We start from the raw sequence: 18,715 nt of genomic DNA, 5'->3' as shown, positions 1-18,715 counted from the left end.
GATGCAGGCTAGAGAGTTTATTTATTGTACGCGCCTCAGCTCGCAACGAAGATAACGAAGGATTTGACCGCAGTGGCGATCGAGTGTACTAAATTACTACACAATAACAAAATAAACCAATATATGATTGATATAATTCTACATTTAAGACATTTAATTTAATTTTATAGATTAAATTATTTTATTCCGAAGGTGATACTGCTGTAAAGCAGTATAAAAAGCACTAACTATAACTATTCCTATTTCATAACATAACGAATGTCACGAACCTTTGTTTAAATAGAAGAAGAAAAAACAACCAATCAAGATATACTTTTTATTTCATTTTAAACTTAAATTCTAACTATACAATAAACAAGAGAACTTGTGTATTAAAAAATAAAGTCTATACGTTTGACGGTAACAGTTTTATGGCAAAAATTTTGTCCACACGAAGTTTCACTTCTAAGATTCAATACATAAGCATAAAAATATAAAACATTACATACAACCAAAAGCAATACATCTAGAAAACTAGACAGAATTTTTGTATTAAAATATATAATGACAAATAAAACGAATATTATTATAAGAATAGCTAACACGTTTAAATTGAAAACAAAAGACTATTTAATTTATTTTTCTAAAAAGCTCTTGTTTTGTAGTATATAAGTAACGATTTCTAATCACACTCATCTTATTTATATATTTTCTTTGATAAATCATGAGTGATCGAAAGAAGACATGATGGATGCGTATGTAAAATGATGTGTTCAAAGTATGTTGCAGAAAGATATTCTGAAGTCAAAATCTTGCAAATCATTTAGTACCAAACGGTTTTTTGTATCAAAGACGTAATATATTTAATTATAGGTATATTAGACCCTGTTTTATTTTAATTTTGGTTGTTAAATTACTATTTCTTTTTATCCCTTAAAACAATGAACGCAAGAATCATAATACATTATTGCTTTTCTATTAAATTAGGTTCTGTTTTGATAATACGATGATATTTGATAAAGGACGGTTCATTGTACTAATTTCAAATTTATTAAATTCTTGTAGTTTTAAATAAAAGAATGTATTCCAAAAGACTCAATGCAATTTATATTGTTGATTTTTGTGCTTCATACATAATTGATTACCAAATAAATATTTATTTTATCAAAACAATATATGCAACTTTCCTTGTTAGCGTTAATATATTGTCTTGTATACCAGCTTGTCAAAGCATATTTTATTCTTGCAACATTTAGGAAGAGCAAAAACAAAAAAATAAAACAAAAGTTTTGAAGTTATTTTTTTAACATTCAAAAATATTATTTGATTTCGCTCATAATAAGCATAAAACTTAAAAATAAATAACAAGCTACAAGTCAAGCTCTAAGATAAATTTGAAGTTCAATAATTATTATGTTTTTTTTATAGGAGAAGGGGGCAAACGAGCAACGAATCGTCATCACACGAATGTTAAATGGAACATTCGTGTGATGGCATCATGAAATATTAACCAAGATATTTGCAGTTACAATAAAAAATAAACAGTGTTTCTTATATATTATAGTAAGCCATATTTATAAGAAATAAATAGATAATTTAAAAGATCCATGTTAGTAAAATAAAAAAGATGACAGTAAGTCAATAAAAATGTGATTTCATAATAAATATATGTTCTGAATTTTTTAATCCATCTTTAAAATATATAGTCGCATCTTTATTTATTGTATGGAGTAGTAAAGTAATATTATGAGCAATTTTAGTCATAAGCTAAAGAAAGTAAAATAGGCCGGACAAAATTGATAAAAAGTATTGCATTTTTATATAACGTTTAAGAAAATATTCATAATTCCATAGATATATTATAAATATATAAGGCAATCTAATTATTATCTTATCATTTGTGAAAAATCATATGCAACATTACATTAATATTGCCGTCCTTTTCATTCCGTTTGGAAATAAAGTGATGACATATTTTTGTAAAGTCGTTGGCAGCTAAGCCTACAGATAAAAAATACTGTTACAACCTCTTTAAATTGACTTAAAACAAATTCGTTATTATACGTTACGTGATTTTTTTCTATTTTCTTTGTCAATATAAGATGCTATGAAGGACGAAACATTTGATATTTGATAAAAATCTATTGAAAAATAATATGCTTAACCTTTAGCTAAGGCGTTAAAAACAAAGATAAGTAATTTATGAGGGGTTGACTTCGACAACAGTGCTCATGTGCTGAGGGTGAGGCTTGAATTCCACCACTTCCTTCCACACTAGCTCTGAAAAACAAAATAGCCTTAAAAGTTAGCCTACATCTAATAATATTATTAATGCGAATGTTTAGATGGATGAATGTTTAGATGGATGGATGTATGTTTGTTTGAAGGTATCTCCGGAACGGTATGGATCTCGCTGAAATTTGGTATACATATTGAACATATTCTGGAAGGTCACATAGGCTACTATGTTTCTTTTTAATTCCGCGCGAACAGAGTTGCGGCAGATTGCTAGTTTTGTTTATAAAACAAAACTATCAGTAACATGACTGTCACGCGACATTTTCTATAAGTGAGAAAGAGAAGAACGCTAGAGTAGGATGTAACATACAATAGCTGACATTGGTATCATACTTTCAAAGATTTTTTTTATATTAAAAATTTAACCTTTCCACTTGTCAACGGGCAGCTCCATATCCTCGAAGCTCTGGTCGTATGGCGCGGAGACTGGCTCATCCGTGGGGTCCGCGTACTGCGCCAGATACTCGTGAGCAAGCGCCTGCTCCGCCGTTATACGTCTACAAAATATTGGTTACGATTTTTATTTCAAATTTTTTTGCTTCCTTACAAAGCCGCATTTCATTATGCACCCCAACCATAATATAATAATTAACTTCAACATCCCCTAATCTCTAAAATGAACGGAATCCCTGACGTACTTATCGGCGTCAAGTTCAAGCATCAACTCCAGCAAGTTGATAGCGAGCGGATTAGCGCCGCGGAACACATCGCGGAAGTCACGTCGCTTCAATGCCGGCAGAGACTGGATGTAGTTTCTGGCCTGCAAGTATAACATTAATATCATTTTAGCTATTGCAAATTGACCATTACAGATGACCACCTACAATCCGGGCAAGAATACGAATCGAATAAAAACTTTTCCTTATTGCTCAAGGCGCTTTTATTAGGACGTCACAATAGAGTGAACATTTATCTATAGTAGCGAAAAACCCTCATAAGTAGAGCTATAATAATAACAAAATTAACAGTAAATCAATATCAAAAATCATTATATACTTGATAAGGTAATTAAAAATATGTAGAAGTAATTATTCAGTTTTAATATGGGTGTGTTTTTAATTATATGCCGCCTAGGTAACACAATAAACAACGCAGGTCACCTTGGAATGGCATAATTTATTAATGCGCTAATCAATTACGCAAAATAATATTTCTATGTTTTAACCGTACTGAAAAAACCTAAAACTATGTGACAATGAGAGTGTATTCATTAAATATCTTCATATTATATTAAATTATTCAAATGATCGAAATAGCATTGTCATCAAAGAAAAGTGCTTCATCTATAAAACATTTCAAATGTTTATGTATGTTACAAAGATATTAAAACATTCCACCTATTTCTTCAAGTTTTATTCATTATCATTACAAAATATGTTACCGTTTTGCGAAAAATATTAATATTTAGTTTAAAAAATAGTAATATTTATTTGATGCCATTTTCTGTCATAGCATTATGATACAAAAAAAATTAATTGATTACTAGAAATCTGAGTTGTAACATGGAACATTCAAATATTATTTTTAAGCAAAAAATGGAGTTAATTTTTGAATATTAATTTCTAGTAGAATTTTTATTTAATAGCCTATTATACTTTAGCATTGTGTTACATTATATTAAACTTATATGATATTTGAATAATAATAAGAATAATCTAAATCAATTTAGATTAATGGGAGATACCAATTATATACTTACAAATACAATACAGAAGTATTTAAATATGTATGTATTTTTTATTAAGTATGTTATTGGTTGGTTAATATTAAAACAGTTACTATCCATCTCATAATTACTTACCTCTTCACTTAGAATTTTGTCAATAGTATCCTTGTCAGGTTTGCCGCATAGAAATAATATCCTTGTGAGATGGTCAATATCTGAGCGTGTAAATGTTAAGGTTACACAAGCACCAAACTTACACTTACAGAAGCGAGTTGATGTTACAAACCATAATAAAGCATGTTACAGTTGCATACTATTGATGTTACAAACAATATTAACAGTTGATGTTACAAACTATATTAACAGTTGATATTACAGATTATATTAAAGCATTAATTTAAAGCTGTTGCAGTAACATAACAATGCATACATAACATGTGACGACGACAACGAAGATATGAGGAGAGACAGTTTCATTTAGAAAGATTTCCTATTTTGATTGTACTTACTGACTCTGAGGATATTTTCGTCATAAATTCTTGACCCGGTGTCCCCAGTATCTCCATGATTAAGTTTAACTGATGAATATCTGTCTCATTCATTAAGGTATACAAGCAAAAATATAACATTTAATTACAAATGAAAACACTAAATAACAAAATAAATTCTTAGCAATAGCAACCATATTAAATTAATATTTGTCGTACAATAAAAATGTATTACATTAAAATACAATACAGTCTATATGTTTAAAAAAAAAGGATACGGTCTGATCCTGGGAACAAAGTCCTGCCTGTCAAGAGTTCTGCCATGATGCAGCCGACTGACCAGATGTCAACTGTCTGGTTGTAATGCATCCAATTGAGCATTATTTCTGGAGCCCTGTACCATCTATACCAAAAACAATTTTAATATAAATATTGTTCTTTCCAATTACAAAATAATTTTAGATATTTGTATATTTCGACATATCTTTTTAAAGATTTGTTCATTCTACTCTACTCATTAATCATCAACCTTTCCTTGTCTCTACAGAGGGTCAGTATTACTGCTTCAGCCGACATATCTGAATTCACAATGAATTGTCTACATATGTTGCTTTTTACATACCTTGTAGCCACATAACCAGTCATTTCTGTTTCAGTGGGCCTGGCTAAACCAAAATCTAAGATCTTCAACTCACAGTCTTCATTTACCGCTATATTAGAAGGTTTTAAATCCTAAAAAAACAACTTCAAAAATTATAATTTTGTTATATCTTTTGTGTATTTGACTTCGTCTGCGCGGAATAAAAAAATCATAATGATTTAAATGAAAGAGTTTTGATGGATGGATGGATGGATTTTTGTTTTTAGGTATCTCTAGAACGCCAAAACAGATCTCTATGACATTTGGTATAGATTTAGAACACAATTGGGAGGAACATGTATGCTACCTATGATGCCAAAAATATACATGGTTCCTATGGGACACATTCATCTATCAGCAACAGCTGTCTGGTAATTAATATAATTTAACTCACTCATGGATAATGTAACTTACCAACAGTGAAATAAATTTTCAAATTGGTTCAATAGTTTCTGTTGCTTATTTAATGCAAACAAACAATCAAATCTTTCATCTTTATAATATTAGTATAGATAACAATATTTTGCAAGTTATTAAAAATTAAGTAGATTACGGTGCATTGTTATCAAATGTCATAAAAGTGTTGAGTCATGCACAATTGTCATAAATTTTTTAAAGTTTCAATGGATTGATGCTAATTGCACAATCAAACCAGTATCGCTGAATTTGTATATTGTTACTTACTCTATGTATAATTCCTGCAGAGTGTATATATTTCAATCCACGCAGAATCTGATATACAAGAAATTGCACATGATCATCTGATAACTTTTGTGTGCGCACTATATTATTCAAATCTGCGCCCATTAAATGTGTAACAAGATATACTTGTTGAAATTCTTCTAGATTCTTTTCAGGACTAAACACATCCAACAAACCTAAGGCAAAAAAAATCTTGAATATTCATAGAAAGATTTTTTTGTAACTCAGAATAATGAAAGAAAGTCAATTTTGATTTTCTAAAATTTTTAAGGAATTTGTCTTGTCCCATATATGACTTTAGGCAAAAACTTTGTCCTTGTAACAAAGTGATTGCTTTATTTAATTTACTATGATCAAACTGTTCTTTTAAAAATAAAACATTGTTATTGTACCAATAGATTTTGATATAATAGTAATAGCTAACATTTTTATATAAATAACCATAAATAAATAAAAACATTTGCAAAACTTTACATACTTTTCAATTAAGAAAAGCATATTAATGATAAGGTATTGTTAATACCTACCTATAACATTTTCATGATTCATATGTTTCAACAATCGAAGTTCCCGATATGATCTTTTGGCATGAACCGCAGACTGAAATGGTCTTGCCAACTTTTTTATGGCCACTTTCATATTATGTACTGTATCTATAGCAGAACTGTAAACAAAATAAATACATCTTGGTTATATGTCAGGTGATGTAATTTAGGTGCCAATACAATAACCACAAATTACATTCATGGCTCATATGCACTACAAAATAATTTAATTTAATATTGCTAATAATAAGAAATTAAATTTATATAAAACGCAGATACCAATTTTTTCCATTGTGCGATAAATTAGAGATAATTTTAGACTAGTATTTGAACCAGTTCCACCCACACAAAACAAGCCACATAAATGATTAAATAACCTGAATTGTAATTTCACTAATCTTATAATATATCTTGAATTAATCGGGAAATAACATTTGAAAAATCACAGTTCCTACATTATGCTTTTAAATAAACACATACCATACTTGACCATAAGCTCCAGACCCTACAGGTGTAAGCATCTGATATCTCTCGGGCACAATCCATTCTGTTTTATTGATTTCTACCGTATGGAATCGTGGCATTTTGTTTTATGAATTCTAAATTAGATTTCACTTTAAAAGGCTTTGTAATATATCTGTAAACAAAACTATAATTATTCAATATGAAAAATTGAAATAAATCGCTGTCAAAGCTGTCAGCCAAAGAGTATATAAAAATGCTGTCAGCATTTCTGGATAGTGAAGTACATGATTGATCAATGGTTGATGATATTTTGGCATCGAGAAAAAAAATCGATTATTTTTACTTACTATAATTAGACTTAGATTGACTCTTTCATTATGTCTAGATTCATCACTCATTTTTTTATTAGGTAATTTTTTACTTGCCATAAATGTGAAATAGTATTTTATATTTTACACATGTACGTAAACCAATTAAAACTATCGTTGTCTTGTCATAATGTTCTATGTTCTGACAGTGACAGTGACCGTCATGTGTTCTTTAATGTCAGTCAGATCTTCTGTCATTGAAAAAAGCGAATTTTAAGAACAACAAACACCTAAAATCTAAGATCAGAAAGAAGGATTCATAAAAGACGGCAAAATGGCACAGACAGCGGGAGTAAAGCCCATGACTATTGTTGGTCGTGTGGCGTCCGAACGAGAAAGATGTCTTGGGATGACTGATGCAGAGAGGGCTTGGCGTAAGCAATGGTTGCAAGACCAGATTTTAGCTTCAAACGAACCGGTCCATGTCGAGGAATATTGGAGAGAACGCATTAATCCTATTCGTCGGTTGTATCGCAAACCTTTGGATGTTATATACAATGCCCTTACCCCTGCTCTGGTAAGATTACATAACCCCAATAACCTAAACATTTAAGTAGTAAAAATGAAGATAACATAAAAGAGTACCTTTTATTGTTTCAGGGAGCTCAACGTGCTGCAGATTATAGATATATAACAGGAAAACTTGGATTCATGGCATTTGGAATTCTGGCAATCCATTACTATTTCAAGTACAATGCAAATGTAAGTATTACAATTTCCTACTATGTATAAAAACTTATTTATAATCTTTTCTAATTTTTTTTTATTAAACTCGGTATATTTCACATGTTTTGAATTTCTTTTATGTATTTTAATTGTGTGCCAGTGATCTTTTATCTGGTTAAACAATTACTAAATAATTATTTTACTACTTTTAGGATTGGACAAGAAAAGGAGGCTGGCGAGTGATAAGATCAAAGCCCATGGTCCTGCCAGGACAACCTGGATTCCCATTCAAATCTGATCGCCATGAGCCTGCTGATTATGCAAGCAGGGGATTCAAATCATCTCCTATATAAAATTCATTGCTGTTTTAATAATTTTAAATAGGCCAATGAAATATAGAAAACAGTTTCTAAAAATAATCCTGTGGTTCTAAAAGAAATTGTCAAAAATATTAGTCATTAAAGGTAATTTATAAAAAGACATTTTATTTGATTTGTAGAATGCTTAGAAGTGAACTTACATTTTAGTTTTTTAAAAAACATATTTAACTATAAATATTTCACAAGAAATAACTTGGATCAAGATTAAATACAATTTAATTATAGTATATGATAATTTATTAGGCAAAATGTATTCCCTCAGAATTAAAAGCATGTAATAGTTTCATAAAATCATCACAGTCCATTGTTCTAGCTCTCATTTGATCCAAACCAACAGTAGTTAATATTTCTTGAACCTTTTGTTTTATATCAAAATCTTCTGGTATTTCCTGCAAAATTATATATAATTTATCAATAACAATGAACAATTTAATATGAAGTATTCTAGTAACATTTAGTAGAGATAGAAATTTTTACCTTGTTGTGCAGGGAACAATGTACTTTATAATTCTTTTCTAGTGCTGCCATTGTTGTTGAATGTTTGAATGCGGCTGATAATGTTTTATTCTTTCTAACAAATGCTATTCTTGTTAAGCCGTCCCATTCAACGAAATTTATAGGTGGAGGTGGATTTCTAGGCTCAATCCTTACAACACTGGATTCTACTTTTGGTGGTGGCCTGAAATTGTTTTTCCCAACCTACAAAATAAATTGTATGTCATAAGTACAAGGAAATATTATATACAAAAGTGCACAAGATAAAAAATTATGTTACCTTCATCAACATATCAACACGGGCTAATAATTGAGTATTTATTGACAATCTACAGTACAACTTGTCACCAGGTTTGGCAACCAATCTTTGGGCAAATTCTTGTTGAAACATAAGTACCGCACATCTAAAGAATGGTCTGTGTAACAACAATTTGAATACCAGAGGTGAACTGATTTGGTATGGAATATTTGCCACACATATATCAAAAAATGGCAGCTCTGTTTTCAAAACATCTCCAACAATTATTTGCAGCTTGGATTGATAAGGTGTGCCTTGAACTCGTTTTTGAAGCTCAGCAACTAGTCTTTAGAAAGAAAACTTTTATTAAAACAGCATTCAATACATTTAGAAATAATTTGGAGGATAATACAAATCAATTACCTTGTATCAATTTCACAAGCAATAACTTTTTTGACGCGGTCTAACATTTTCATTGTCATGTTACCAGTACCTGGACCAATTTCAAGGGCGACATCAGTAGGTCTCAGTCCTGATTTATCTAACATTGATGTAATAATAAGTGGATTTTTTAAGATGTGTTGACCGAAATCCTTATTAAATTGAATACCTACAATAAAATTAATATTATTTAATATCACACAAAACAAATATACACATGTGATTTTAACCTTATTACACATGTTCGAAGAGTTTACCTTGTTTTGCAATTTCATTATGTACTCTTGCTTTCTTTTCTGCTTTTATTTTCGGCATTTTAACCGGTATGTTTTTCAATAACTATGAAGGAAAAGAAAATTAATCTATTTCCCTGAAAATACAAATATTGGCATTTGATTTGACGCACACTTGTCAATTGCGCATGGGAAATGTCAACACCAAAGAGCAAATAAAACATGCTTAGAACTTACGGTAGAACAATTTAATTTTTTTATTAGTGGGTATTTAAAGAAATAACGCATCAGCGTTGCCTCAGATTCTCTATTTAGGGTTTGTCATTTTTACTAGCAATTTCTAAATTACGTATATACCTGCATCGCTCTAATTATTTTTATATATGACGGGCTACATTGTATCGGTTTATTGATTATCAAATAAGAAATATGTAAGTTATATCATCAAGGTTTCACTTATAACAACAACGATGTTATCTCATTTTTCAGGTGTTCATAGAGAGTTTTAATAAAAAGATTTGAAGATAAAACCATTTTGTGTACTTCTCTTGTTTTTGTGACTTGCTGTGTGTTCTATGAGCAATATTTAATTTCTATCTGGCAATTCATAATCGTCAAATTTTGGCATGGTTGATCTTAACTTGAAGGAATAAAATAATATCGTTTTGTTGGAATTATTATGAAAATGGAGTGGAAACCTGAACCAGAAGGATTACGGCAAATACTTACACTTCTCAAGGAGTCTCAATCACCGGACACAGTTACCCAGAGAGCTGTTCAACAAGTATCCTTTTGCAATTCTTTAGTCGGTTGCCCTAATCGGCGTGGATGTTTTTTTAATATAAAACCGTTATATTTTTAATTTGGAGAAATTTTATGATTTAAAATATATATGGGTTTGTATGTAAGTTATGTACTAATTATAATTTAGAGCTTAGCATCTTTTCACCACGCTCGTGATAAAATCGATTTTTCCGACATGACAGTCATTGACAGCTTTCCGTTGTAATTATATTTTCCATAACAATATTTTATCAGAAATTGGAAGAATTGAACAAGTATCCAGACTTTAACAATTACCTTATTTTCGTATTAACAAAATTAGTCTCGGAGGAAGAGCCTACAAGGTCTCTCAGTGGTTTGATCTTGAAAAACAATGTAAAAGCACACTACAATAATTTTCTGCCGGAGGTCGCGGAGTTCATAAAACGTGAATGCCTATCAGCTGTAGGAGACCCTTCACCTTTAATCAGAGCCACTGTGGGCATTATAATTACAACTATAGCAAGCAAAGGCGAATTGACTTCATGGCCAGAACTCTTGCCTGCTTTGTGTCATATGCTTGATTCTCAAGATTACAATGTGTGTGAGGTAAGTAAGATAAAAATTAAGTTGCATTGACAACTGAGTACATTTGAGATATTATTATAGTATGTAAATATAACTAATTACATATTTAATTTTCAGGGAGCTTTTGGGGCACTGCAGAAGATTTGTGAAGACACTGCGGAAGTTCTCGACTGTGATGAACTAAACAGACCTTTAAATGTACTAATACCTAAATTTCTTCAGTTCTTCAGGCATTCATCACCTAAAATAAGATGTCATGCTATAGCATGTGTTAATTATTTCATAATGGGCCGAACACAAGCCCTTATGTTGCATATTGATTCATTTATAGAGGTAAGTTTTTATTTTATGTCAATTTAAAGGATACATTATCACAGCCAGCCAATGAGTATTTTATGATGTAAGAAGTAATTCAATCTGAAAAGACTGCATCATTATAAAAAAATTCTAACTATTGTTGTAAAATCTGTTACAGAACCTTTTCCATCTAGCAGCAGATGAAGATCCGGATGTCAGGAAAAATGTTTGTCATGCTTTAGTTTTACTCCTTGAAGTTCGGTTGGACAGGCTCATACCACATCTTCCCAACATCATTGAGGTATTTACTGTTACAAACTAAATATCACTAATTCATAAAAACTGTGTCAATGTGTGTTTATTAAAAAAAATGTTTTCAGTATATGTTGATCCGCACACAAGATGCTGAAGAAGGTGTTGCCTTAGAAGCTTGTGAATTCTGGCTTTCTCTTGCTGAGCAGAATGTTTGCCGGGAGGTAAGAGTTATTTTATCCTTATTTATTTCACTAATCTTTTTTTATTGTTTGTAATATTGTGGCCAGATACCGATTACAACACCTTACTTATATTAGTTAGAAGAAAACAAATACAATAAGATTTATTCATACTTGTAGGTGCTGGGTCCACGTCTGCCTGCACTACTCCCAGTGCTGGTACGAGGCATGCGCTACTCAGAAATGGATGTGATACTTTTGCGCGGTGACAGAGACGATGACGCCGATGACGCGGAACCTGATCGCGAATCTGACATACGTCCGCGCTTCCACAAACCACGTTCCCACACCATCAAGCATAATGGTAACTTTTTCTTTATTTAATAGTTGGTAAATGTGCAGAAGGCCACCTGGATTTGCTGAAATAGCGAAGTGACTGCTTCCCATAGACATCAGGAATTGCAGATGCGTTGCCTACCGTTAATCTAAGGAGATTTTGAGTTGAATGAAATAAATATTTTATGTTCATGGGAAGGACTTAAATCCTATTGCTGGCTTTAGCTATAGTTGTTTATACTGTCCAGCGGGCGCGGGCGACAGCAACATGTCGGGTGGCGGGGAGTCTGATGAGGAGGATGATGGCGGCGCGGAGGGCGATGACGGCTCGCTCTCGGATTGGAATCTGCGCAAGTGCAGCGCCGCCGCGCTCGACGTGCTCGCGAACGTGTTCGGTGCCGACCTGTTGCCCGTACTCTTCCCCATACTCAAGGAGACCCTATTCCACAACAACTGGATTATTAAGGTAGTGCAAGCAGAAATAATTAAGTAATAGTAATCTTTGTAAAAAACACATTTTTGTTTCCTAGTCTGAAATGAAACAGTATACACCCGTCCTTGAAGACATACAAAGAGTTATTTCAATTGAAGAGTGTAGTTCCCGAGATAAGCATGACTAAATGATAAATAACAAGTTTTGGATTTATGCAGGAAAGTGGTATCCTGGCGTTGGGCGCGGTAGCGGACGGTTGTATGGGCGGCATGGTGCCTCACCTGCCAGACCTGGTGCCGTACCTGGTGTGCTGCCTGTCGGAGCGCAAAGCCCTCGTGCGCTCCATTACCTGCTGGACCCTCTGCCGATACTCGCACTGGATAGTCTCACAGTCCCACGATCAGTATCTAAGACCTGTTATGACTGAGGTAAGACACACACATAAACTTAACTGTAGGATAAGTCAATGATCTGCTATAGTGTTATAGTACTAATGATTTTTTTTCACATCGTAAAAAATACTAAATGGGTTATTAATTCGCGCAAAGCCACTATGCTTAATGTATCTCAGATTTTTAAAAATTTTTTACAATATTTTTTACAACTGTGTTTTATTTCTAGTTACTGAAGCGCGTGCTCGACAACAACAAGCGGGTGCAGGAGGCAGCCTGCTCGGCTTTCGCCACCCTGGAAGAGGAAGCGTGCACAGAACTCGTGCCCTATCTCGGTCACATTCTGCAGACTCTGGTCTACGCTTTTGGCAGATATCAACATAAAAACTTACTCATATTGTATGATGCTATCGGCACATTGGCAGACTCGGTAGGCCATCATCTCAACAAACCTGAGTACATCAATTTATTGATGCCACCTCTCATCACGAAGTGGAACGTTTTAAAGGATGAAGATAAAGATTTGTTCCCTCTGCTTGAGGTTTGTATTTTCAAATCAATACACATACAATGTATTAATATATTATATAGGGGTTATAGTAAATAATGATATTTATTTCAGTGTCTCTCATCGGTGGCAACTGCGCTGCAGTCAGGATTCCTGCCGTACTGCGAGCCTGTATTCAGAAGATGCGTGTCTCTTATAGAACAGACTCTGAACCAGAATATTGTGAGTTCTTTAACAAGCAATCTCAAAGATAAATACTACTAGCTTAGTGACTAAAAGTACATGTTTAATTTGGTAACGTTTTAAAAAAAAACTTAGACTAATTGATCCCTTGACCATCTCTTTTTTGGATTAAAACTATGTTTAAAAAAACTTTACATTAGACAAACATACAATTTATTTTTGAATATTTTAGGCAAACAGCCAGAGCCCAGAGCAGTTCGAGGCGCCGGACAAGGACTTCATGATTGTGGCGCTGGACTTGCTGAGCGGGTTGGCGGAGGGGCTGGACGGCCACATCGACCACCTCGTGCATAACTCCAACCTCATGCAACTACTCTACCAGTGCATGGGCGATCCCATGCCAGAGGTAAAAACCTCCGTCCTTGTTGCATCACATACCATGAAAGGGTTAACGTGCCTAAGATCTCTTTTCCACTGGCCTCATTTGCTTTGCGTATTTTGAGTGCCATTTCCACTTATCCTTGAGTTCTGTGAACCATTTAAAAGTAGATATAAAAAATATTTTTTTTGATTGGATTCAAACTAGATTTGTGATGATGTGTAGATAAATAAAAAATAACAATATGTCAGGTTCGACAATCATCGTTCGCTCTATTGGGAGACCTGACTAAGGCGTGTTTCCAACATGTACACCTCTACATCCCGGAGTTCCTCACAATACTGGGCATGAACCTCAACCCTGAACTCATCTCCGTCTGCAATAATGCTACCTGGGCCATCGGGGAAATTAGCATAAAATTAGGTAAGTGATAGTATTCATAAACCTCCACATAGTTATTATTATGTTTAAGTTTAACCTTTTAAAGTATCCCTAATAATCATTTTTTTTTAGGAAAGTTGTAAAAGACTGAGAAACAGCACTAAATTATTTGATGAACATAGTCTACTTAAATCTAGTAGTGGACTTGACTGATTAAAAACCCATAACCAATGTATAATTGATTTTTAATCAGTAATTATAATTTTTTTAACACATCAAATGCTACAATGATTCGCAGTGGCACTGAAAGTGTTAACTTGTTGTTTAATTCATTATAATCGTCTATTAAATATAAATAACCTTAATTATAATTGTTATAGGTCCCGAGACATCAAAATACATACCTCTTGTACTGGGTCATCTGGTAGATATAATCAATAGACCCAACACACCTAAAACATTACTGGAGAACACAGGTAAGTCACATTAAGCTATTTTAAGTTGATAAAAAAATATATAAAAAATTGAAATACTAATAATTTCTAATTGATACATTTATTTGCACTTTGCTAGAATGAATTTGAGTGAATACATTTTTGGTGGCAGTTATGTTGTGAATATATATTGTTTACCTTTGTATTTCCCTTCACTGCTTTATATTGGTTACCCATTCGATTCATTAAGATATTTACAATTTGTTGCTGATTCCACCTGATTTTATCTTTAGCAGACAGTTTGGCTAATTCTAAATACTATGATTTTGTATGCCACCACTGTTTACTAAGGAAATTAACCATATTAAATGTATTTTTTTAAATTTTTTTTTATATTTTATTATAGATTTATTGTTGTCATAACTTTACTTCTTGATGTAGCTATATAACATTATATTTATAATAAAGTTTTAATATGGAAGAGCAGTACAATGATGTATGTTGACCGCTGAACCTTGGCGGAGAGCACTACCTCGGCCTGTTGGTGTATTACTGTTTAATTTCTGGGGTGTAATGTACATATATACACATATATATAGAAATATCGCAACCGTAGTGGCCATAGCCCACCAATGTGCGACTATGTTTAAATAGTTATGGTTAGGAAGTTAATTTGTATTTGTAAGTGTGATTTGTTGCTGTTGACTTATGTATTTGACTATGTTTTGAATGGTTTGTTCATTTATTTTCTTGGTTTTGTTCTCGGTATATCGTGGCGTGTAGCGATTACTATCGGTCGGCTAGGTTATGTGTGCCCCCACGACGTCGCACCCGTTTTACATCAATTTGTACGCCAGTGGTCTGTAGTCAATTTTTTTTATTACTTTATATTATTATTATTATTACGATTACGTTTAATATTTAATAAGTTATCGGTCGGTATCATTTCGATCGTGGATGGTGTTTGTTAACTGCTTTTTAATGTTATCAGTTGTTTGAGTTGATCCCAGGCATGTAACGATACACTTTGCTCGTACCACACGATGCCACACTTTGCATACACTGATTATATGGGCTGGTTCGATCATCTTATTTTCAGTGCTGTACCTTGTGTGTTGAACACCATCCGCTTTCTAAATTATATAAGCTACAATCTATATATATATTATATTGTCCAAACTGCAAGGCAAATGCCGTCCATATACTTATGTGGTTATCCTTCCTATAACTAACAGCGGATAAACTGTTGCCCCATTAATGATAATGTACTGCACGATCACTAAAACAGTATGCTATACCTTGCTTTTCAGTTTGGAACGCTCACGACATTCGTTCACTTTTATGTTCTGTTCTAAATGTTTCACTTTTGATATTTGTTTTTTCACATAACCATATATACAGTATAGTTACATTATTATCTTTAATTGTTTGTTACATTTTGCTTTTTATTATTTTAATAAGTTACAAAAATGGCATTTGGAGCGATTTTTTTTTTGTTTCGTCTCGAAGTGCCATCATAGAGGAGTGACCTTATTTATTTATATTCTTTGACATCATTTTCTTTAATGTGTTTTTAATATATTTTTAACCTAATATCCTATATGTTATATTTTACTGCAGCTAAAATCTGTACACCATCATATAAATGTTATATATTAGAATGATGAAAACATAGAAGCTTCTAGTTTACCAGTTTATTTCGCTCTTTGCTTATGCCCCATCAATTAAATACATAAAAAAAATTCAAAACTTGTATTTTCGCCTAAGGTGTAATAAAGCGGCAAAGACGTAAATTACGTATAAAATACTGCTATAGAATATATGGTAGTATTATTTATGACAAATACACATTAAATCAAAAGTAAAATGAATGTACTTATATTACTTTCTTTGCAATTATATATGATAAGAGATTGAATAACTATTTTGACAAATAAAGTCACTCTGAAAATAATAGGTAGGTAACATCGATTGTTCCACTGCCTATATCAGATTGATGCTGAAAATACGCATTAATTAGAAAAATGGTAGGGAAATAATAAAATGGCAGTGTAGCAATAGAGTTGCGTTGCGTTGGCATTAGAGCCACGCGATGCTCGTCTCATCGAGCGACCCCTGACGTGCCAACAGGTGCACCTCGTTGCGGAACATCCGCGACAACGACGAGAAGGACTCCGCCTTCCGCGGCATCTGTCAGATGATACAGATCAACCCGGGCGGTGTTGTCACCGATTTCCTATACTTCTGCGACGCGATCGCATCCTGGTCGCATCCCAAGGATGATCTGAAGGAGATGTTCACCAAGATACTGCACGGCTTCAAGAACCAGGTGGGCGAAGAGAACTGGCGCCGCTTCACCGACCAGCTGCCCGTACAGCTCAGCTCGCGCCTCTCCGCCATGTGCGATATATAAACGTCAACCTATATGTGATGGTGAGTAACCTATATTTAACACTAGTATGTAACCGTTTTTACGTGGATTCATAATTAATTGACACTTGTATGATTAGAATACATATAAGGAAAATGTGTTTTGGAGATGAGAAATTTGATTGAGCTACCATTCACAAAAAAACACAATTTTAAGAGATAAATATTTCAGATTATTACGATGAATAGTTTATAAGACGCAGTGTAGGCCATGTCTCTCTTCATCTTATGCCCTATGCATAGTTTATTTTTCTTTCGCAGGGGAACCAATGGGATCTCGGGTCGGGAGGTCGTGGCTGTCGCCGCCCGCTCCGTACTGTGCCAACAAATTTACGCTACGGGCGTTGCCCGCCACAAACTACAATAGACCATTCGGTGCCCTCTAATTACAATACAATACTTGGCATTTTTTCTATATGTGTACCTGAAAAAATATGTAATTTGCGGCGACTCCACTCAAGCTATTGTCAAATATAAAGTGACGTCATTACGAATTCGGATATACGCACACAGCGTGGCTATAGTAGGGCTCGTCTGCGCGGCCCGTCTTCATATTGCATGATTTAGTGATTAGTCAAGTAGTGTGTAATCGATGTTTATAACTAGGCCGTTTCATTATTTTTCGAATTGATTTTATCACTTTGATTCTTTTACCGATTTTAATAGGGCTCCGAATTTAAAACGGTCTAGATATTGTAGGAATTAAATTGAGAAATTTATTGATGTAACTTTTCGATAGATTTTTAGAGAAGTCGATAGATGTAAAAAATAAATTCTTTGTGTATATCGACTTTTTGGTGACATATTTGTTCATTAAGGCATCTTTCGAGTCGGCTTCGGCTGAATCGGCTTGTTGCGTTTGCCTTTTTTCGACTGACGAAAACATTCACCGCTGAAGACGTCTCTTGTGCGCTTGTGTTTGTTGGAAACTATCATACTCGTGTCTATAATGTAACACGCTCTATTTTACTTTAAATTCATACTTTTTGGAATATATGGTGTTTAAAAACAAGTATAAAAATGAAATATATTTTTATCTAAAGCATTTATTTTGTCTCTCCACTAGATTTTTCAAATATTTTTTAATAATTAAAAAATTCATGTCTATATATAAAATATTTTTAAAAATAAAAAAATAACAAGACTTAGTGAAATCGAGAATTTTTGTCGTCTGTGATTTGTGACTGGTTTATTTTGAATTATATGCGGTACGATTATGTATTATATATTATGTATCATTGTCGGCGTAGACATATGTGTTGCTTTGATAGAATTTATGTGAGCTAGATTTCTGCTATTATTATATACCAAATAGTATTTTTACGTTGTATTTTGTTTTAATTGTTTTGTATGTTTGTGTTGCCCACCTCGAAAATGATTCAATTTATTGACTTCGGACATTAACTCTTTTTGTATTTATATATATAATTAAAGAAAAAAATATATATTTGACTTTTTTTAAAACGGTTGCTAAATAACACTAACTAAAAACAAATCATATTAATACTAAAATATACCATAAGACACTACAAACTGTTAGTACTGTCCGTTGTC

At 32.8% G+C, this 18,715-nt stretch overlaps 4 protein-coding genes across 5 annotated transcripts; 2 read left to right on the top strand and 2 right to left on the bottom strand.

Moving 5' to 3' along the window:
* Nucleotides 1-1,776: 1,776 nt before the first annotated feature.
* Nucleotides 1,777-7,014, bottom strand: P38mapk (p38 map kinase). 2 transcript variants are annotated; one of them, XM_013321935.1, is made up of 9 exons: nucleotides 6,799-7,014; nucleotides 6,301-6,437; nucleotides 5,756-5,949; nucleotides 5,054-5,163; nucleotides 4,710-4,834; nucleotides 4,453-4,532; nucleotides 2,916-3,037; nucleotides 2,644-2,774; nucleotides 1,777-2,259 (listed from the first exon to the last, which is right to left on the bottom strand). In XM_013321935.1, the coding sequence occupies exons 1-9, from the start codon at nucleotides 6,900-6,902 to the stop codon at nucleotides 2,180-2,182; spliced, it is 1,083 nt and encodes a 360-aa protein (XP_013177389.1). In that variant the 5' UTR covers nucleotides 6,903-7,014; the 3' UTR covers nucleotides 1,777-2,179. The 2 variants fall into 2 exon arrangements, with proteins under 2 accessions (XP_013177389.1, XP_013177390.1); XM_013321936.1 differs by lacking the exon at nucleotides 4,453-4,532 and adding an exon at nucleotides 4,079-4,158.
* A 332-nt stretch (nucleotides 7,015-7,346) lies between these two features.
* On the top strand, nucleotides 7,347-8,295 carry ND-B17 (NADH dehydrogenase (ubiquinone) B17 subunit). Its single transcript, NM_001312419.1, is given in 3 exon segments — nucleotides 7,347-7,668; nucleotides 7,752-7,853; nucleotides 8,030-8,295. Coding segments are annotated over 3 exon segments (486 nt in total). The 5' UTR covers nucleotides 7,347-7,425; the 3' UTR covers nucleotides 8,171-8,295.
* A 108-nt stretch (nucleotides 8,296-8,403) lies between these two features.
* On the bottom strand, nucleotides 8,404-9,783 carry LOC106123931 (probable dimethyladenosine transferase). The gene is made up of 5 exons (XM_013320347.1): nucleotides 9,629-9,783; nucleotides 9,354-9,540; nucleotides 8,973-9,276; nucleotides 8,675-8,896; nucleotides 8,404-8,586 (listed from the first exon to the last, which is right to left on the bottom strand). Exons 1-5 carry the CDS (start codon nucleotides 9,684-9,686, stop codon nucleotides 8,437-8,439), a joined length of 921 nt encoding a protein of 306 aa, XP_013175801.1. The 5' UTR covers nucleotides 9,687-9,783; the 3' UTR covers nucleotides 8,404-8,436.
* A 405-nt stretch (nucleotides 9,784-10,188) lies between these two features.
* On the top strand, nucleotides 10,189-18,451 carry Tnpo (transportin 1). The gene is made up of 16 exons (XM_013321235.1): nucleotides 10,189-10,388; nucleotides 10,643-10,975; nucleotides 11,072-11,287; nucleotides 11,430-11,552; nucleotides 11,632-11,727; nucleotides 11,866-12,049; nucleotides 12,270-12,487; nucleotides 12,673-12,882; nucleotides 13,076-13,387; nucleotides 13,469-13,576; nucleotides 13,770-13,943; nucleotides 14,168-14,339; nucleotides 14,678-14,773; nucleotides 15,515-15,590; nucleotides 16,862-17,164; nucleotides 17,423-18,451. Exons 1-15 carry the CDS (start codon nucleotides 10,284-10,286, stop codon nucleotides 17,142-17,144), a joined length of 2,706 nt encoding a protein of 901 aa, XP_013176689.1. The 5' UTR covers nucleotides 10,189-10,283; the 3' UTR covers nucleotides 17,145-17,164; nucleotides 17,423-18,451.
* The last annotated feature ends 264 nt before the right edge of the window (nucleotides 18,452-18,715 follow it).

The sequence above is a fragment of the Papilio xuthus genome, unplaced genomic scaffold (genome assembly GCF_000836235.2).
Source record: "Papilio xuthus unplaced genomic scaffold, Pxut_1.1 DF825946.1, whole genome shotgun sequence".
NCBI classification, from domain to species: domain Eukaryota; kingdom Metazoa; phylum Arthropoda; class Insecta; order Lepidoptera; family Papilionidae; genus Papilio; species Papilio xuthus.
Note: the sequence above shows the minus strand (reverse complement) of the source record. Positions and strands in the feature narration are given on the sequence as shown.

Bases quoted from the DNA above. Each gene is read 5' to 3' on its own strand.
- LOC106123931 (XM_013320347.1), bottom strand. From the start codon at position 9,686: ATGCCGAAAATAAAAGCAGAAAAGAAAGCAAGAGTACATAATGAAATT. The intron at 8,897-8,972 runs GTAACATAATTT...TTTATTTTGTAG, and splicing joins GTGTTGATATGTTGATGAAG to GTTGGGAAAAACAATTTCAG. The intron at 8,587-8,674 runs GTAAAAATTTCT...ATAATTTTGCAG, and splicing joins ATTGTTCCCTGCACAACAAG to GAAATACCAGAAGATTTTGA.
- Tnpo (XM_013321235.1), top strand. From the start codon at position 10,284: ATGAAAATGGAGTGGAAACCTGAACCAGAAGGATTACGGCAAATACTT. The intron at 10,976-11,071 runs GTAAGTAAGATA...TTTAATTTTCAG, and splicing joins AAGATTACAATGTGTGTGAG to GGAGCTTTTGGGGCACTGCA. The intron at 13,577-13,769 runs GTGAGTTCTTTA...TGAATATTTTAG, and splicing joins AGACTCTGAACCAGAATATT to GCAAACAGCCAGAGCCCAGA.
- P38mapk (XM_013321935.1), bottom strand. From the start codon at position 6,902: ATGCCACGATTCCATACGGTAGAAATCAATAAAACAGAATGGATTGTG. The intron at 4,835-5,053 runs GTATGTAAAAAG...TTTTTGGTATAG, and splicing joins ACTGGTTATGTGGCTACAAG to ATGGTACAGGGCTCCAGAAA. The intron at 2,260-2,643 runs GTTAAATTTTTA...TTTGTTTTTCAG, and splicing joins GCCCGTTGACAAGTGGAAAG to AGCTAGTGTGGAAGGAAGTG.